The sequence below is a fragment of the Vanessa tameamea genome, chromosome 20 (genome assembly GCF_037043105.1).
Source record: "Vanessa tameamea isolate UH-Manoa-2023 chromosome 20, ilVanTame1 primary haplotype, whole genome shotgun sequence".
NCBI lineage: Eukaryota > Metazoa > Arthropoda > Insecta > Lepidoptera > Nymphalidae > Vanessa > Vanessa tameamea.
Genome location: NC_087328.1, coordinates 2447880 through 2464868, shown reverse-complemented (window position 1 = coordinate 2464868; position 16989 = coordinate 2447880). Strand labels below are relative to the sequence as shown.

Sequence of the window (16989 nt, the reverse complement as noted above, 5' to 3'; positions counted from 1 at the left end):
AAATTTGATTTGTATCTATTTAAGTCTTCATTTGAGTTTAATAATAATTATAGATATAATATTTAATATGATTATGTCGAGTAGTCTGCGTAGCATTGCAATCTGGATGGAACTAATGTCAGTGGTATTGTTTTGTTTAGAAATCCGCAGGAGACTTCTATTCCTGGCGCGGTGATGCTGAGTGTACACGCGTCTTTACGGATAACTCACATTGACGGCTATAAATCTTTCTGGAACCCCCTTTATTTTATCTAAACAATCTGACTAAGGATAAGTAAAGAAATAAATGTATTATTCTTCAAAATTGTTTGTTTACGAAATGTATTTAGAAAGTCGATTTTAATATATATGTTTGGTTATTTATAGGGGGAAAAAAGTTTTGTAGTTACGTGTTGATTTATATTTTGACTATAACTAGTACACGTTTGAGTTTGTAATCTTTTGTCCCGAAAAAAATTAAATCCATTCGAAAACATTCGAATTTTTGTCCGAACAAACGCTTTCCGTGGATTTAAGATCGGGTCATTATCAATCAATCAAAAAATCCGTTCTTAAGCAAAAAGTTATACATTTTTTTTTAAAGACAAATTATTTGAATTGACATCCTACTTATTTGAGGTTGATTAAAATATAGACCAAAAGAGTTGTTAGCAATCCTTTGAAATAGACTTTTTATTTCTTTAAAAAAAATGATTGCATTATAAATATAATTGATGAAGATACGAGGATAAATGTCTATTAATTTATACAATAATGTATGTATCTATATATTTAGCTAGTATAAAATAAAGTCGCTTCCCGCCGCCTATTCGCTTAGATCTTTTACACTACGCAACGGATTTAATGCAGTTTTGCATCAACGAAGAGACTTATTCAAGAGCTAGGTTTTAGGTTTGTCCTCGCCGGATAATAACACTAGTTTTCCCTTTTACGTTTTTCCTTCAATAAAAAAGTTGTATGTAGATTCTAAACAATAGTATATGAAATATTTATTTTTTATATGATTTTCCTAGTATTTTTGTTATTATTTTTGGTTCCTCAAGCCGTGGTATATAAGGGCGGTAACTCACCGGCAGCGATAGGCTGTAAAGTACATTACATTACATTATTTACATTAACAGCCTGTAAATTTCCCTCTGCTGGGCTAAGGTCTCCCTTTGATGAAAAGGTTTGGAGCATATTCCACCACGCTGCTCCAATGCGGGTTGGTGGATACAAGTGTGGCAGAATTTCGTTGAAATTAGACACATGCAGGTTTCCTCACGATGTTACAATACTGCCTATCTGAATCGAGCATTCGCCTGCAGTTGAGTCAGTGGTTTTTACACTGTAATGCCCGATGTAATGTTACAAATTGTATCATTACAGGTTGGGCTCTGTAATGCTCAGCTCTACTCCATCACGTATTTAAAGACCAAATCTGAACTGTTACAATACAGGCGAACGCTCTCAATGAGACACCGCCCTAACGATGCATATATCTGTTTATTATTTTAGTACACAAAAGTGTCGGACACGTTGCAACACGTGCTTTTGACACATGCATAGCAGCTGTTAAAATAGAAATGTTACAAGTTTAAAACTTATTCTTAATATTAAAAATTGTTGACCGGATTTAAAAAAGAAGATTGTTTTTTTTTTTTTTTAATTTTTGTTTTTTCAGAATTCCGTCATTAATTAACCGATTTGAAAATTCCTTTTCAGTTTAAATATTAAGAAAAAAAATGAAGTCAGTTTTTTTTGCAGTTAAACGTTTTATATTAGGCTAGTTGTAATTGTAACCTTAAATCTCTTTGCTAATTCGCTGTTTACGACTGGAAAATTTGTTTTATGTGTGCATGCGTAATGAGGGATTGTATAGGGGACAGGGTGAGCGGCATGTTGGACCTGGTCGAGTGCCAAAAACTGACAGTACATTGCTGTATATTCAGTCTACTACATTGTAGTATTCTATATATAATATGTACTTTAGTAAACATAATGTTGAAGTACTTATTACTACAAATGCATATGAATATTATGCTTAACCTTCGAGCACGGGTACAATTATAAACATAAATAAAGCTTGAGCTTTTTAAATTTAATTCAGATTTACTTGCCTGAGTTTGAATCCACAATCTTCTCACATGCACGTGTAGACAACTGAGCCTACTGTTACAAGTCCGATTTGAATATTTTTGCGTTAGATAGTCAGTTTATTTATTCTAGTATTTTTAAAGGGGCAGCTTATGTGACGGCCCCACAGATAGTCAGCTTAATAAGCAATATAGGCTTCACGTGACCATAGGTATCAACCAAGCGCAAGAAAAATGAAATATTATAATATTTAACGGTGCGATATCACGTAGCAGCTAAAACACGTCAACATAACAATAAAATTACTTTTTATATTCTCTAGAAACACACTCTCCATGTATCTGAACTGTTGATATTTCCACTTTCCCCATTAACTATAGTTTTATTACTTGAAATCTTCGTCTTAAAGCACAACGCGCACGCAAGGACTGACTCGTACACAAGAAATATTACCTACCTCACACACATGATATAATATTCTACCGCCAAACAGCAGCACTCAGTAATGTTGTGTTCCGGTTTGAAGGGTGAGAGAGCCAGTATAACTACATGTACAAGGGACTTAACATCCTAGTTACCATGGTTGGTGGCACATTGGCGATTTAAGAAATTGTTAATATTTCTCACAGCGCCATTCTATGGGCGCTTATTACTAGGTGGTCCATTTGCTCGTCCATATCTATAACATAAAAAAAGTTTTAAGGTTCTTTCAACGCCGGATGATGAATTACAAATGCAAATTAATAATGCTTATTCGGGCGTGAACCTGCACCTGCATTTTAGATACACACGTGTTGTGTCAACTCAGCCGACGAGTCTTTTAGTAACTTTCCTTTATTATAAACAAAGAAATATATTTTAACTGTCTCAGTGAAATCTCCTCGAAGATATCAATGAAGCGCTTATATTTTTTTATGTTAATACAAGCGCATACTTAACATGTTTTCTACGACTCGCTCTGCTTCCCGCCATATCGTCTTCGGCCGGTTTCCATGAATTATTTATTCAATTTTCCAACATGATATTCATTGGCGAACGCGTTCAAACATAGGTATATATACTTCTATCGACGTCTTTAATATAAATATATAAATTTAATAAAAATAAGATTACATAAATAAAAAACATAATCAGCCTGTAAATTTCCCACTGCTGGGCTAAGGCCTCCTCTCCCGTTGAAGAGAAGGTATGGAGCATATTCCACCACGCTGCTCCAATGCGGGTTGGTGGAATACACATGTGGCAGAATTTCGTTGAAATTAGACACATGCAGGTTTCCTCACGATGTTTTCCTTCACCGCCGAGCACGAGATGAATTATAAACACAAATTAAGCACATGAAAATTCAGTGGTGCTTGCCTGGGTTTGAACCCGAAATCATCGGTTAAGATGCACGCGTTCTAACCACTGGGCCATCTCGGCTCAATAAGAAATAAGATTGGTAAAAAAATATTATAATATTAAAATATATATACAACTAATTCAACTAGTGGTGGTCCATTGGTTAAAATTTGTCTGTATTACATTGCTAATATAAATATACGATACTAAGTTCGAAAGATAGGAAAAGTGAGGCTCAAATTGGAGAATACCTTGTCATTTTTAATGCATACAACTCTAACGCATTTTCCGACAGTAAGAAACCCTTTTCAGAGGTGTTTTTAATATAAATATATAAATATTGGACAATATCACATACATTACTCTGATCCCAATGTAAGTAGCTAAAGCACTTGTGTTATGGAAAATCAGAAGTAACGACGGTACCACATACACCCAGACCTAGGACAACATAGAAAACTAATGAAATTTTCTACATCAACTCGGCCGGGAATCGAACCCGGGACCTCGGAGTGGCGTACACCGGTTCTTCTATCGGAAGGTCTTACTATTGGAAAATGCGTTATTAATTTTTAAGTTTGAGATGACGAGTATTGTAATTTGCAGAATGAACATAAACTACGAATTTTGTATTTAATTTAATACTAGCGATCCGGCCCGGATTTGCATGTTGGAATTAATTAATTAATAATATTATTTGATATAAATATCATTTATATCCTATAGCACTCGGGAACAATGTAGCTTTCTAATAGGGCGATTAGCCCCTACGGGCCTACATATATACAAAATAAATCCTCTTTATAATATAAGTAGGTATACATAATATATTTCTAATTCTAGTATTCTTATACAGTGTGTCCGGTTACGGACTAGCGATATTTTAGATACTAATAAAACAACTATTTTAATATACAAATACAGCATAAATTTGGGTCCATCCCACCTCCACGCTAAATGGCAGCCATTTTGATTTTTTTAATGAAATTTCTCTACGTGTGTACAAAAAACATCATATCTGTAAAAGTTTAGGTTTCACTGTGATAAAAATAACCTTATTCGACGGGTAATAATACTGTCATTTACATTATAAAAGAGTGCGTTAACTATCTACAAACTTTAGAAAAACAATATGACATTGAAAAAAAAAAGTAAAAATATACGTAAATTAACAAATTATTGCAAATTACTACAAAATCACTACACAAAAATGTTTTTAATAGATCGATAACTTTTGAGCTAAGCTATAATACAACATTAAATTAACAACTGTATGTCCGTAACTGTATATTTAAACTTTTTAATAGTACCTGCAAATGATTCTCGATAGAATTCCGTTCCGAACCGGTGTAACAATATTTTCTACTTCTTACAAGCCATGACATTTTAACTCATAAAAATACGTTATGTTGTTATGTGCTCCAGTGGAATAACAGCTTTACGGAATTACATTTGAAGTAATTAATAATCGATTTTATTAACATTATCAAAGTATATGGGCGACAACAGGTAGCCTATATACATGGAAAATGTATTAGGCAGTATACAGGCAGGTATTTGCCTATCTGCCTTCAAAAAATATTGTTTTTATTAATTATTATTATTTATATAATAGTTAAGAAATGTATCATAATTCTTATCTCTAATTATTGATTAAGTTTAATTTATATTTTAAATACATATTTTGCGATGTGGTGGTACATGGTGAGACTACCTGTAAATAGTAGAACATTTGCTGTGATATTTTTTTATTTTGATTTGATATCGTGTCTGAGCCGAGATGGCCCAGTGGTTAGAACGCGTGTATCTTAACCAATGATTGCGGGTTCAAACCCAGGCAAGCACTACTGAATTTTAATGTGCTTTTGTGTTTATAATTCATCTCGTGCTCGGCGGTGAAGGAAAACACCGTGAGGAAACCTGCATGTGTCTAATTTCAACGAAATTCTGCCACATGTGTATTCCACCAACCTGCATTGGAGAAGCGTGGTGGAATATGCTCCAAACCTTCTCCTCAAAGGGAGAGGAGGCCTTAAGTAGTAGTTTGGATTCTGTCTACGTTGTATATAGTGTTCAGGCCTTGAAGAAGCTCTTACGAATTTTTAATATCCGTTATGAAGTCGATTAAAGTGGTGTTATAATAATTACTTCCTGTCATAATGTACCGATAATCTTCACTGGTAAATTTATTGAGATTTCATAACTAATTTTAAGCCAATGTTTCCTTTTCTGGTAAAAAGGCTCGGAGAATATAACACCATTCGGGCGTCAATGGATATATATGTATTCTTGGTGGTCGGTCTTAGTGTTAATCCGTCAGGGTAGGTACCACCCAACCGTCAGATATTCTACCACTTATATGTATATTGAGTAAATATTTTGACTGGAACATCTCAGCTTAGTTTCTGAATACAATATTTATATGACGAGACGTTGGAAAATTCAGATTAAGGGAAAAAAAGGTAGACTTCATTTCACCATTCAGTGGATTTTTATAGACGGTACAATGTAAGACCAGCCGCTACAGCATTTGTGTCTGAAATTTTTCGTATCATGAAAATTTATCTGATTTGTGAAGTCTTTCGCCTTAAATTTCAAATTGGAATCTTATAAAAGAATGATTTTATAAGATTCCAATTTCAAATTTCATGGCTAATATTTGATTTCTATTTCTTTTGTTGTTTTTTTTTTTAATTTGTTCTTTACCACAGTATACATAGCATATTTAAGGTTGGGTCTCTCTAGTGAGCACGATACATACTTTATGTTATGGGTGTCATTTAAATGGTCTGCTAATTTAAGCGCTTGTGCGGTCCAAATGTATTTTGTAAGTAAACAAAGTACATTAAGCTCCTTCTAGTAAGCGGCTAAAACAACTTAATTGATCAGCAAGCTATGTAAAATTGGCAGCTTTCGAATTAAGTTTTATTAAGCAATCAGCGGATAGGGAGTATAATTAATTTAGTCCATAAAAAATATCTTATAACCCAACCTAACTAACTTAGAGATTACATATTATAAATATTATTTTTAGGCCAACCGATTGTATAATTCTGCTAATCAACATTTTTGTTTTTTACATTAACAGCCTGTAAATTTCCACTGCTGGCCTAAGGCCTCCTCTCCTGTTGAGGAGAAGTTTTGTAGCATATTCCACCACGCTGCTCCAATGCGGGTTGGTAGATACACATGTGGCAGAGTTTCGTTGAAATTAGACACATGCAGGTATCCTCACGATGTTTTCCTTCACTGCCGAGCACGAGATGAATTATAAACACAAATTCAGCACATGAAAATTCAGTGGTGTTATCATAATCATCGGCTAAGATGCACGCGTTCTAACCACTGGGCCATCTCGGGTCTGAACTGCTGCTAATCAAATAATAATTTTGCAAACATACATCATCAACCTTACCCAATATCTACTTATTTTCTGATCCTTAATTTCGTTTCTAACATATCTCAATATTTAGTAAAAGTTAAAGTAAGAGCGCGTGAATATCCCACTGCTGGGCTAAGCTTCTCTATTTAACAGGAAGGCTTGGAGCTTACTTCACCATGCTACTCAAATGCGAGTTATCTTCTAATGTTTTCCAGCACCGTCGAGTACAAATTAAAAAAGTACGTGAAACATAAATGGTACTTACTTATTCACTAATGTTTTAATAGTCATAGTAATTACAGCACACATTTTTTAATTTCAATTAAGACCAAGGGCTGCACGAGTAATTTCATCCTTCAACGTTTTATTTATTCAAGAAAAGCCTTTGTGTTTTCCTCTTTATAAAATGTACGCTAGTTTCTGGATATATCACGTAATTTCTATATTGTGTACTGGCTACTCTTCCCGGGTTCACACGGATATGATAAAGGTATACAACATTTAAACATAAACATTCTTGATTTATTTTTTCCGGCAAGGAAATCATCTTTTTTCTACTATATATATATATGCATGTTTGAACCTTCCTCGTGAATCACTCTGTTTATTGGTGAAAGACGCATTAAAATCCGTTGCGTAGTTTAAAAGATCTAAACGTATTGACGGCGGGAAGCGACTTTGTTATACACTAAATAGAGATATATATACCAATATATGTATTGTATATACATGTTTTAGCTTCAAGCTCGGAATGCTTTACAAATGCCCCTTTAAATTTATAAATATTGTTAAATACGACTGGCGCTAAAATAATCTCCGTGTTCAAACGTATAGCGTCCATCCATCACGTCACGGCAAACGGTTGAACTGTAGAGAGATTTGTTAGAAATTGATTTGTTGCAGCGCCATCTAGTGGTGAGTTGCAGGAAGGTTGATAGTATAAAATTCTCCCTGAAAAAATACAAATTTCTGCCAACTTACATGATCATTTAATTTGTCAAAATGAGTCTAAGTTAAGCTAATAAGCCAACATCCATTTTTATATGTGTAGATGTAAAATGAATATACGTTTTTGTGTTCGTAATGTGTATGCTGTTAAGTATCGTTAATTAAGTGGGAGAAATACTTCGTAAATTTAAAGGCGTTCGTGTATACCTATATTGTTTTATTTGAGAGTATTATCTTGAACATATAATAGTCTCAATTTCTTTACCGGCGACAAAAACTGAATGTCTGGTTCATTATTCCTGTAGCGAATTGATAAAGGAATCCATTCCATCCATTCAACGGAAAAAATCTAATGTTGAAGTAAAACATCAGTTAGCGTGATTTGGGGGTAAGTTCGATTTGTATGCCGTGACGGGAAACGGCATGACACTCTGGTATGCCGTCACTCTTCGTACTTCTCCGCCACTTTCGACTTCCTTGTGTGTCGAGCGTATACTATATATTTCAATGCTCATAAGAAGAACTTGTATATATTATTAAGGAAGCTGTATGTTTTAATTTATTTTAATTAATATATTTATTTATTTGTTTTATTTATCAATTCGCTCGAACATATAGGATGGCCATATTTTTTTTTATTAATGGGTATAAAAAATTAAATTATACAAAAATAAATAATTTATTTGTTTATTTCAGGAAAGCGGTAAGCGACGATTCGTGCGCGTCTTGCGAGCGGACAAGTGTGGACAAGATGTGGGGGAATGAGGTACCGGCACGCGCCGCCGCATCACCTGGGTTGCTGCGCCGGCGATATTCCATGCCGGAAACTATCATGAGAAAGTAAGCAAACTACTATATTTAATTAGGATCTTCAGATCGGTACTGAAAAGATTTTTTATGCGCATTAGTTCCTTTGAAGAAATATTTATTATTTCCTCGTCGTACGTTGATGTTGGGATACTTTCTTTTTACTTATTTATTTATCCATTTGTTGCAATTACAGATACAGGCTGGCTCAGCAGAGATCTGAGGCTGAAGGCGATGAAGGAGGACGTTGGAGTGCCTCTGGAACGGCAGCTGGAACGAGAAGTTCGTGTGCTTGGTGTGGTGCTCGAGCGGGTGGTGCGCGGCGCGAAAGAGAACATATGCGAAAATCTGCCTTACTACGGCTATGGGGCAGAGCTGGTGCATCTCCAGCTCGAGCTTGTCCTTGTGTTCCCTGTGCTCCTTGCGGCACGCGTTCACTCGATGCGTCACATTCAGAATTACGTACTTCACCTAGACGTCTCAGACTAGACTCCTCCCGAGATCGACATTCCGACTGCTCATCAAGTTCTCCAGTTAGAGGCGCATCCTCCTGTACCGACCCTATTTCAGACTCAGCGATTGCCAGGGAAATATCACCAAGACGTACCGGCAGTGTAGATAAGACACGAATAGTTTGTACTCCTCTCAACAGTCCCGTTCTACACGTTGAGACCACTGACCGATCTCTTACTGATTCTTCTGATGCATTTACAAAATCTATGCCAACAATGAAAGAAGTTGCATTCAGAAATCCCGAACCATTCACTCATGTATCAACAAGCGAGTACATAGACGGTCGAGTGAGCGAAAGGTCAGTTAGTGCAGAAAATGAGGAAAGCAATGTCGTTCCATATAATAAACCTCTAACTTTGGAGACGCCTCCTTATGATATCTTAGAAATCGTCGTATCTGAAACATTAGACGTAAGACCAGCTCCAGTAATAAAGAGCAGTTCACCTGAAAAATTACTTTATAAAAGTCAAGTATCCAATTACAAAAACTCTAATATAGATATAGATGAGTACGTGTCTAATATTCTGGTTGAGAGTTTAAATTCTCTAACCGATCAGCTCGAGTCAATGAACGCGTCAATTGGGAGTGATCGGAAGATGAGCATCGTTGAAAAAGAAATCAAAGTAAAATTACAAAACACTGGTGTTAATACAATTGTTCATTTGAGCCCAACATCTAACAATCAAATCATATTTGGTAACGAAGAGCTTTACGAGAGTGATGGAAGGCGGGACAATTGCAATAATCCGCGTGACTCGTGTAGTGTAAATATTCGCGATGAAGCACCTAGTGTTGAAACTAATAATAATGTTACTTCCGCTGATAGCTTGCGACATGAAGAGGTTACACATAATCATAACCAATCTAAGTCTGAGAATTTTTTGAATATACCAAATGAAAGTGTAAACAAAGCAGTTTTACAACAGATACAGAAACTTTTTCAGGAAGAGCTTCAGAGTATTGAACCAGATGTACATTCGCCAGATGGAAAACGACCAGGAATTTCGCACATTGAAATTTCAAATGTTGATGTCTTTATAGAAAATAATGATAGTTCATTTCAAAATACTGAGACCATTGAAATGCAGACGACAAGAAATTCAGCGGGCGGTCAAATACTAGGGGGAGTTGTTTCTGGTAACTATTATCAGGAAGTAGATGATAATGCTATCGTACCCCGATTTTCTGCCTTTCCGCACACCGAGTCGATGGAAGTCAATACATCTTCTTCCGAGGATGCTGAACTTTTGGGTTCAGAGTGCACAAGCCTTGTTGACAGTCTAGATGATCCAAACTCTCCGCGATCGATACTTTTAAGAAGATCCTTTAATAACAACAAAAGAAGTGAACTTGTGCGATCAGCTATAGACGTCTTAGATTTACTACCTGAAAATGCCAATCAAACTACATCTCCAAAAGAAAAAGGTGAATCATTCTTTATAAGAATAAAAGACGATGACTGCGACTGCGAAAAAGAGAATATCGTAGTAGCCGACCATATGCCCGAAACTATAAAACAGAGATTATACCGGCGTCACAGGAAACGAGAAATGCGCATGGAATGTGCGCGTCGTAGTAAGGTGAAGCAATTGAAACGAGATATTGAATCTCAAAATCGTCAAGAACTCTATAAATCAAAGAAAGAAGTGGAAAAGGAATGCATGATTATAATAAATGCAATCATAGATGATGTTATTGCGAAAATAGCACAAGACGAGTATAAATGTATGCGTATAAGTCAACGATCGAATAAATTACTTGCTACAAAATCAGATGAAAACTTATTGAAGAAGCAATGGAAGAAAGATAGTAAAAATAATAATAACAGAAATGCACGGAAGTTAGTCAAAAATATCGTTTCTCATTCGTGCTCAGACAATCTCGATAAAGATCATAGAAAAAGTGAAAGACTCATACGAGGCAAACTTTCTCTTCAAACACATCCACCAATTTCATCAGATGAAGGTGGTCCAAAGCGAATATACCAAAAATCGGAGATTCACGACGGGAATAAATGTATTGAAATACTTGAGATAATCGAGTATGTTAATAGTTCACAAAATTCTGATACGACCACTTCAGATGAAAATCATAATCTAAATTCGAGGAATAGAAAATCAAGAATTCCAGTTCCCGTGAATGAGAAAATTCAAAGGGTATATGATGGTAATACACAAAAAAATAAAAGTAACGGCAGTAAAAGAACTCCACCGATCCTCTCGCGAGAGAGAAACGGCAAACCGAGCCATCTGCTAGCTAACATGTTGCTAGAGGCGCTGGGAGACGAAATTCTCACGGATGTTCAAGATGCGCCCACGCGTCGCGGTTCCGTTCCTTGCGAATCACGTGCACGCTCAAATTCATTACGCTTTAAAAATGTATTTGATATTATACCGGAAGAAAGAAGTAGCCTCAGTATAGAATCAACAGGCGATGACTCCGCTTACAACCGTCGAGCATCAGCTCCAAGTCTAAGCGACGGCTTATATTCGACCGATCAGGAAGAAAAGAGAACCAAACCGACCGAATCTGGCCAATACTACGATAACAGAGGAGTATCTACAGAGATACGATGTGCAGAGATGAAAAGTACAGGAACTTCGCCTATTCACGAGGTGTACCGCGCACCAGTACATGTCAATGTGGGAGCGATGACGTCACCGATTCGCAAATCGGCTTGTACGAGTCCTATACGAATATCGAACACCGAGGCGCGCGAACGAAACCACTGTCAGCACACGAGCCGCAAGCAGCTGACGCAGCCAAAACTCGCCAAGCGGGCGTCGACGCAGAGGCACGAGGAGGAAGGTATCGCGCGCACGCTTGCACCGCCGCTGCTAACCCACCGCACCGCTTTGCCATCTCTGTAGTAACTCCGAACGACTGGACTTTCACGGAGTTATAGCAATAGTATGTTTAATTCATTGTTAAATTAAATCAGATTTATATTAGCGATATCCTGCAAAGGTTGAATTTACTAAATTATATTATATTACGTAAAGTTAAATATATTGTTATGTATGTGGATTTCGATATCACTAAGGTTAAATCTTTGGCGGAAATTGTTATGTTACATGTTATATCGTAAGAGATAAAGTTATGGACACACAGTTACAAACACCCGTTGTTATGACACTTGTAATACGTTTATAAAAACATCACAGTATTTCGAGAAGCACGCGAGCACGTAATCGTTTATGTAGTACGTAGTATATACAGTATATTTATGATCGAAGTCTAATAAAACATATGAAAACTGGATGTTCGTTTTATTTATGCGAAGGTTCCACCGTCAGGCGGAAGTCGATCTCGTCGCAGTGCGAGCCGACCCGTCGGTTACGAGGCGGGAACAGCGAAAGAGAAACAATTCCCTCAATATTTCGCCTCAAGCGCGGCAAAAAGGACGAGGAAAGTCTGGGGTCGAACTCGCTCTCCGAGAGACGATCTTCTGAGGTCTCGTCACTGGGAGATAAAGAGCGCCGAAAAGAGCGCTTGAAAGTTCGAAATTTGCTGGGTGCGACTGGGAGGGAGAGACGGGGCAAGAGTCAGGTGAATGTAGATGAGGAGAAGAGACAGAGGGGAGGGTGTGGGAAGCGCGAGGGAGAGGACGGTGAGGAGGGATGGAGCTCGAGCGAGTCGAGTGGCAGTCTGCTGTGTTCGCTGGCGCCCGCGTGGCTCACAGCGCGCCGCAGACGACGACGCGCCGCCCCCCCAGGTTCAGACCACTCGATATCGTAACAAAAGCTTGTAGATTATACATGTTCATAATTTATATTTAATATGCTTTCACCTTTGAAATTTATGTCACTGTCGCGTGTTCGCTTTATAATATATTTTTCTTTCTAAGATTAAAAAGTATCTAAATTTAAGGTTTGCAAAGACAGTTTCAAGTGGATAGATATTATGAACATTCATACATCCATAACATCTGTCGTATAAAAAATAAAAATATTGCGACTATCACATAAGGAAATAGTAAGTATTTTCGTAGGCGAGTGGGCGGTGACAGTCGCAGGTTCGTGTCCGGCTGCGTTACCCAACGATGTCGAGATGCGCCTGCGCTTCCCGGATCCACGGCGACGTAGCTCCGTGATATCCGAACAGACACCGCGCGCCCCGCCCTGCGCACGCGCTGTAAGACGATCTTTGAATTTGAATGATTTTATTAAATTGTTATTATAAAAAAAAAAAATTAATAACGATTGACACAAATGGCTCTTATAATTAAATTAAAAATAACTTTTATTTTATTGATAAATTAAATAATATTACCTTAACGTAAAATAAATTTAACGGAACGGAACGGATTAAATAACGAATAAAAGATTTTCTATGAAATAATTACGTCACTTTAAGGTGTCTGTAACCAAACCAAAACGACAATGATTAAAATATAAAATATGTATTCCTTAGAAATCAAATCAAGTAAAATTTTTGTAGCAAAAATAAGGTAATGTAATGTAATAATATTTTTTTATTTTATATCACACCATGAAGTTCTCATCACCAGTTCTCCTAAATTAAAACCGGTGACTTCATTAGCTACAAACTTGTACATCACGATTCGAAAGTGATCTTGTGAATCTTAATTAACCATGTAGGGGCAAGCATATTGATTTTTAATAGAACGAAAAAAGTATTTTGAAGAACGTATGCCGACTGTCTTATCCAACAAGGTTTGTTTACACAACAATTATCACAGCAGTAAGCGATCCTTGGGGCATAATGATATATATACATATGTGACCCCGGCTATCCTCTAAGCATCATGTTTAATTAATTTTTTTTTTTTTTAAATATTGTACAACATTGCATACATTACTCTGATCCCAATGTAAGTAGCTAAAGCACTTGTGTTATGGCAAATCAGATGTAACGACGGTACCACATACAGACAATATAGAAAATTAATGAACTTTTTCTACATCGACTCGGCTGGGAATCGAACCCGGGACCTCGGAGTGGCGTACCCATGAAAACCGGTGTACATCCTACTGAACTACGGAGGTCATCATTATTTCTAAGTTGTCTTCTTAATGGATACAAGCTGAACCTACGGCTTTACCCGCGCTAAGTTTATAACAATTTATCTATAGCACACAAACCGTCAACCATATATTATCAACTCGAGAGGTGATATTAAAAAAAATAAAAAAGTAGCCTAAGGCGTATAAAATCAAACCATCTCCGTACCAAATTTCATCTAAATCGGTTCAGCGGTTTCAGCATGAAAAGGTAAGAGACAATTAATTTCGCAGTTATAATATTACTAAAAAAAAAAGTTGGATACGAATATTTTCTTATTTTGTACTTTTCAAAGCGCGATTTTTTCCATAGGTAGGTTTTAGAATAGGTAGAATTAAAATACTTGAATAACTATGTAATTAGTAGTGAGTAATGAATTAAACACATAAAATAAAATAGTCATAAAAGTGTTATTACGTCACGAGAAGAGGAGAAACTTATATAATACATAAAATATTAGAATCTCATTTCGATATTGACTTATGATGTTATGCAATTGATTTCAGGTTGATTGCGGCGCGCAATGCACGCAGGGACACACACGCCGTTCACTCGACGAGGCGGGCAGACTCACGCTTACCGTGAAAAAGGAGGCTTCAGGTAATTTTTTTTTAAATAGTTTTTATTTGGTACCATAATTGAATACCTACGTGTGTGTTCCCATAGAATTTGTTTGGAGAGTAGATACGAATTGGTCTAGGCCAGGCTAAGCCGGCAAAACTTACCATTTTATGAGTTTTATGAAAACAAAAACTATACTTTTTTTCCGTTTAGAATTAAATCATTGTCTATAGTGCAATAAAAATACACAAATGCACACGAACACACATACAGTTTTTGGAAGACGATGAATGATAATATTAATATGTGTACATTAGTATGCACTACACCGCATTGGAGCAGCAAGGTGAAATAAGCATCAAACCTGGAGGGGGGGGGGGGATTTTGTATTGGCCTTAGTCTAGCTGTGGAATATTTACAGGCTGTTAATTTTGAGCCAATAGATATGGGCAGGGATAACCACGTGAAACACATTATACGATATTACCATACATTTATTTTTTAATTTCAGACTCTTCAATAGTTGCGTCGAAGAGTGTGAATAAGTCATCCGAGATGCTGCCTGATCTCCACACGTACCGCGCTTCACGTAGCAAAACGAGAAGCTCTGTGAAGGTAAAGCTGCAGCTTAAACGATGACATCTTACGTCATTATGGTCTCCTAATACCTATTACTATCGTGAACCCATTAGCGTAACCAGGGCGGGGTATGGGAGTTCAAGCCGTAGTAAGCTAGGTGGCCTCCCCAAAAGACTAGTAAATCATATTTTTTTCCAAATTCTTTTTTTAGAAGCCTGGGCCCTCCGAGGCTACACCATAATAAAACATTGGCTACAGTAATGCACGTACCATAATATAATCAAAAGACGAATTTGATTCATTGACATTTTCGTTAATTTTATTCAAAAACATCAAAACCGATTCGGATGATTATAATTTACTTAGATGAGTCATCAACTTCAAACAATTTTGTAGTCCAAATCAAAATGTACAAGAGGATGTTTTTTACAGTTACATCGATATATAACATTATTAAGTTTATATATTATATGTCGAGCAACGCTTATTTTAGCAATATGTCTTTCAATTAGGTATAATAAGACGTGATTTAGTAAGCATATTATTTACATCGAGAAGGCCGTCGTTTCAGACGCGGCAGGGGTACTCCCTACATTGCTGGCTTCCAGAAGAAGATCCTACGCCGATAAGGTACATTGAAAAGCATGAATAAAACTTAAAATTATGTTTAAAATAAATAGATATTAAAAAAGTTTTGGAATGTGATTTCAATTTTTTTGTTATATGTAAGTTTTTTTTTAGAATGTGTTTATTTATCGTAACGTTCAAATATTTTAGGAGTTATGTCCTTATTTTGTAATTTGAGTTATTAGTAAATTTACAATATGCTTTACAGAGCACGTAACGGCCTGGCCGTGGAGGGCAGCGCCATTGTGCCGCGACGGAAGCCCCGCGCGCCATCTATGAGCGAACGTGATCTCACGCGCACTCTGCCGGCCAGACACCATCTACCGTTAAATTTACGAAACATTTTCTAATTTGTGTAAAAGTAGCCTTGACCCCATCTATCATTATTAGACAATATTATTTATCGCATTTAACACAATTCCACGAATAGAGACAAAATGACAAAATCTTATAAACGGATAAAAATGTTGGCTAGTAAAAAAATGTGAACGAGTTTTAATATGAAGCTAATCAAATCAAATCAAATCAAATCAAATCAAATCAATTTTATTCAAGTAAACTTCACAACGAAGCGTTTTTGAATGGTCAATATTAAAATACTACCACCGTTTCGGAAAGCAGCCTCCAGCGAGAAGAAACGGCAAGAAACTCGCATAGTTGCTCTAAGACTGGATGCTAAGGCTTTTGTCGTCTTCTATGCAAATCTATTCTAATAAAACACTCAAATAAACGTCTGTATATCTTCACCCTAAATAATCTATAAATGTTAGGGATAATCCAAGTACAAGAGTGAAATAGATAACCACAGGACAGCAAACATGAACATACATGAAATGCATGAAAATATTTACATGCCAAAATGATGAATTCTAAGTTATGCCATTTTGTCTCCTACCTATCATGGTGTCAATTATATGAGACACGATAGTCATCACTAAAAGGTTAGAGGTTGTTTCAGGGAAGTATTTCTTTTTTAATATTTTAAAAATGTTTTAAACAATTCCATAATATTAACGCGAGATTTAAATTTTAATTTCTTGTTTTAGACGCTAGTATAAATAATACGTACTTAATTTTAAAAAAAATGTACTTATAAATAATTTGTGTTCACTTACTTTTTATTCGTTCCA

General features: G+C 36.2%; 1 protein-coding gene across 2 annotated transcripts in view; it reads left to right on the top strand.

Annotated features, from left to right (window-relative positions):
- Positions 1-16283, top strand: part of LOC113403784 (uncharacterized) — a 69110-nt gene extending 52827 nt beyond the window's left edge. Inside the window, exons 3-10 of one of the 2 annotated variants that reach the window (XM_026644375.2) lie at positions 8444-8587; positions 8751-11875; positions 12351-12782; positions 13059-13201; positions 14599-14692; positions 15165-15268; positions 15804-15862; positions 16068-16283. In XM_026644375.2, the coding sequence (XP_026500160.2) occupies positions 8499-8587; positions 8751-11875; positions 12351-12782; positions 13059-13201; positions 14599-14692; positions 15165-15268; positions 15804-15862; positions 16068-16209 (4188 nt within the window). In that variant the 5' untranslated portion in view covers positions 8444-8498 and the 3' untranslated portion in view covers positions 16210-16283. Of the gene's footprint in view, positions 1-8443; positions 8588-8750; positions 11876-12350; positions 12783-13058; positions 13202-14598; positions 14693-15164; positions 15269-15790; positions 15863-16067 lie in introns of both variants that reach the window. The other variant, XM_026644376.2, reaches the window with a different exon arrangement.
- Positions 16284-16989: the final 706 nt, after the last annotated feature.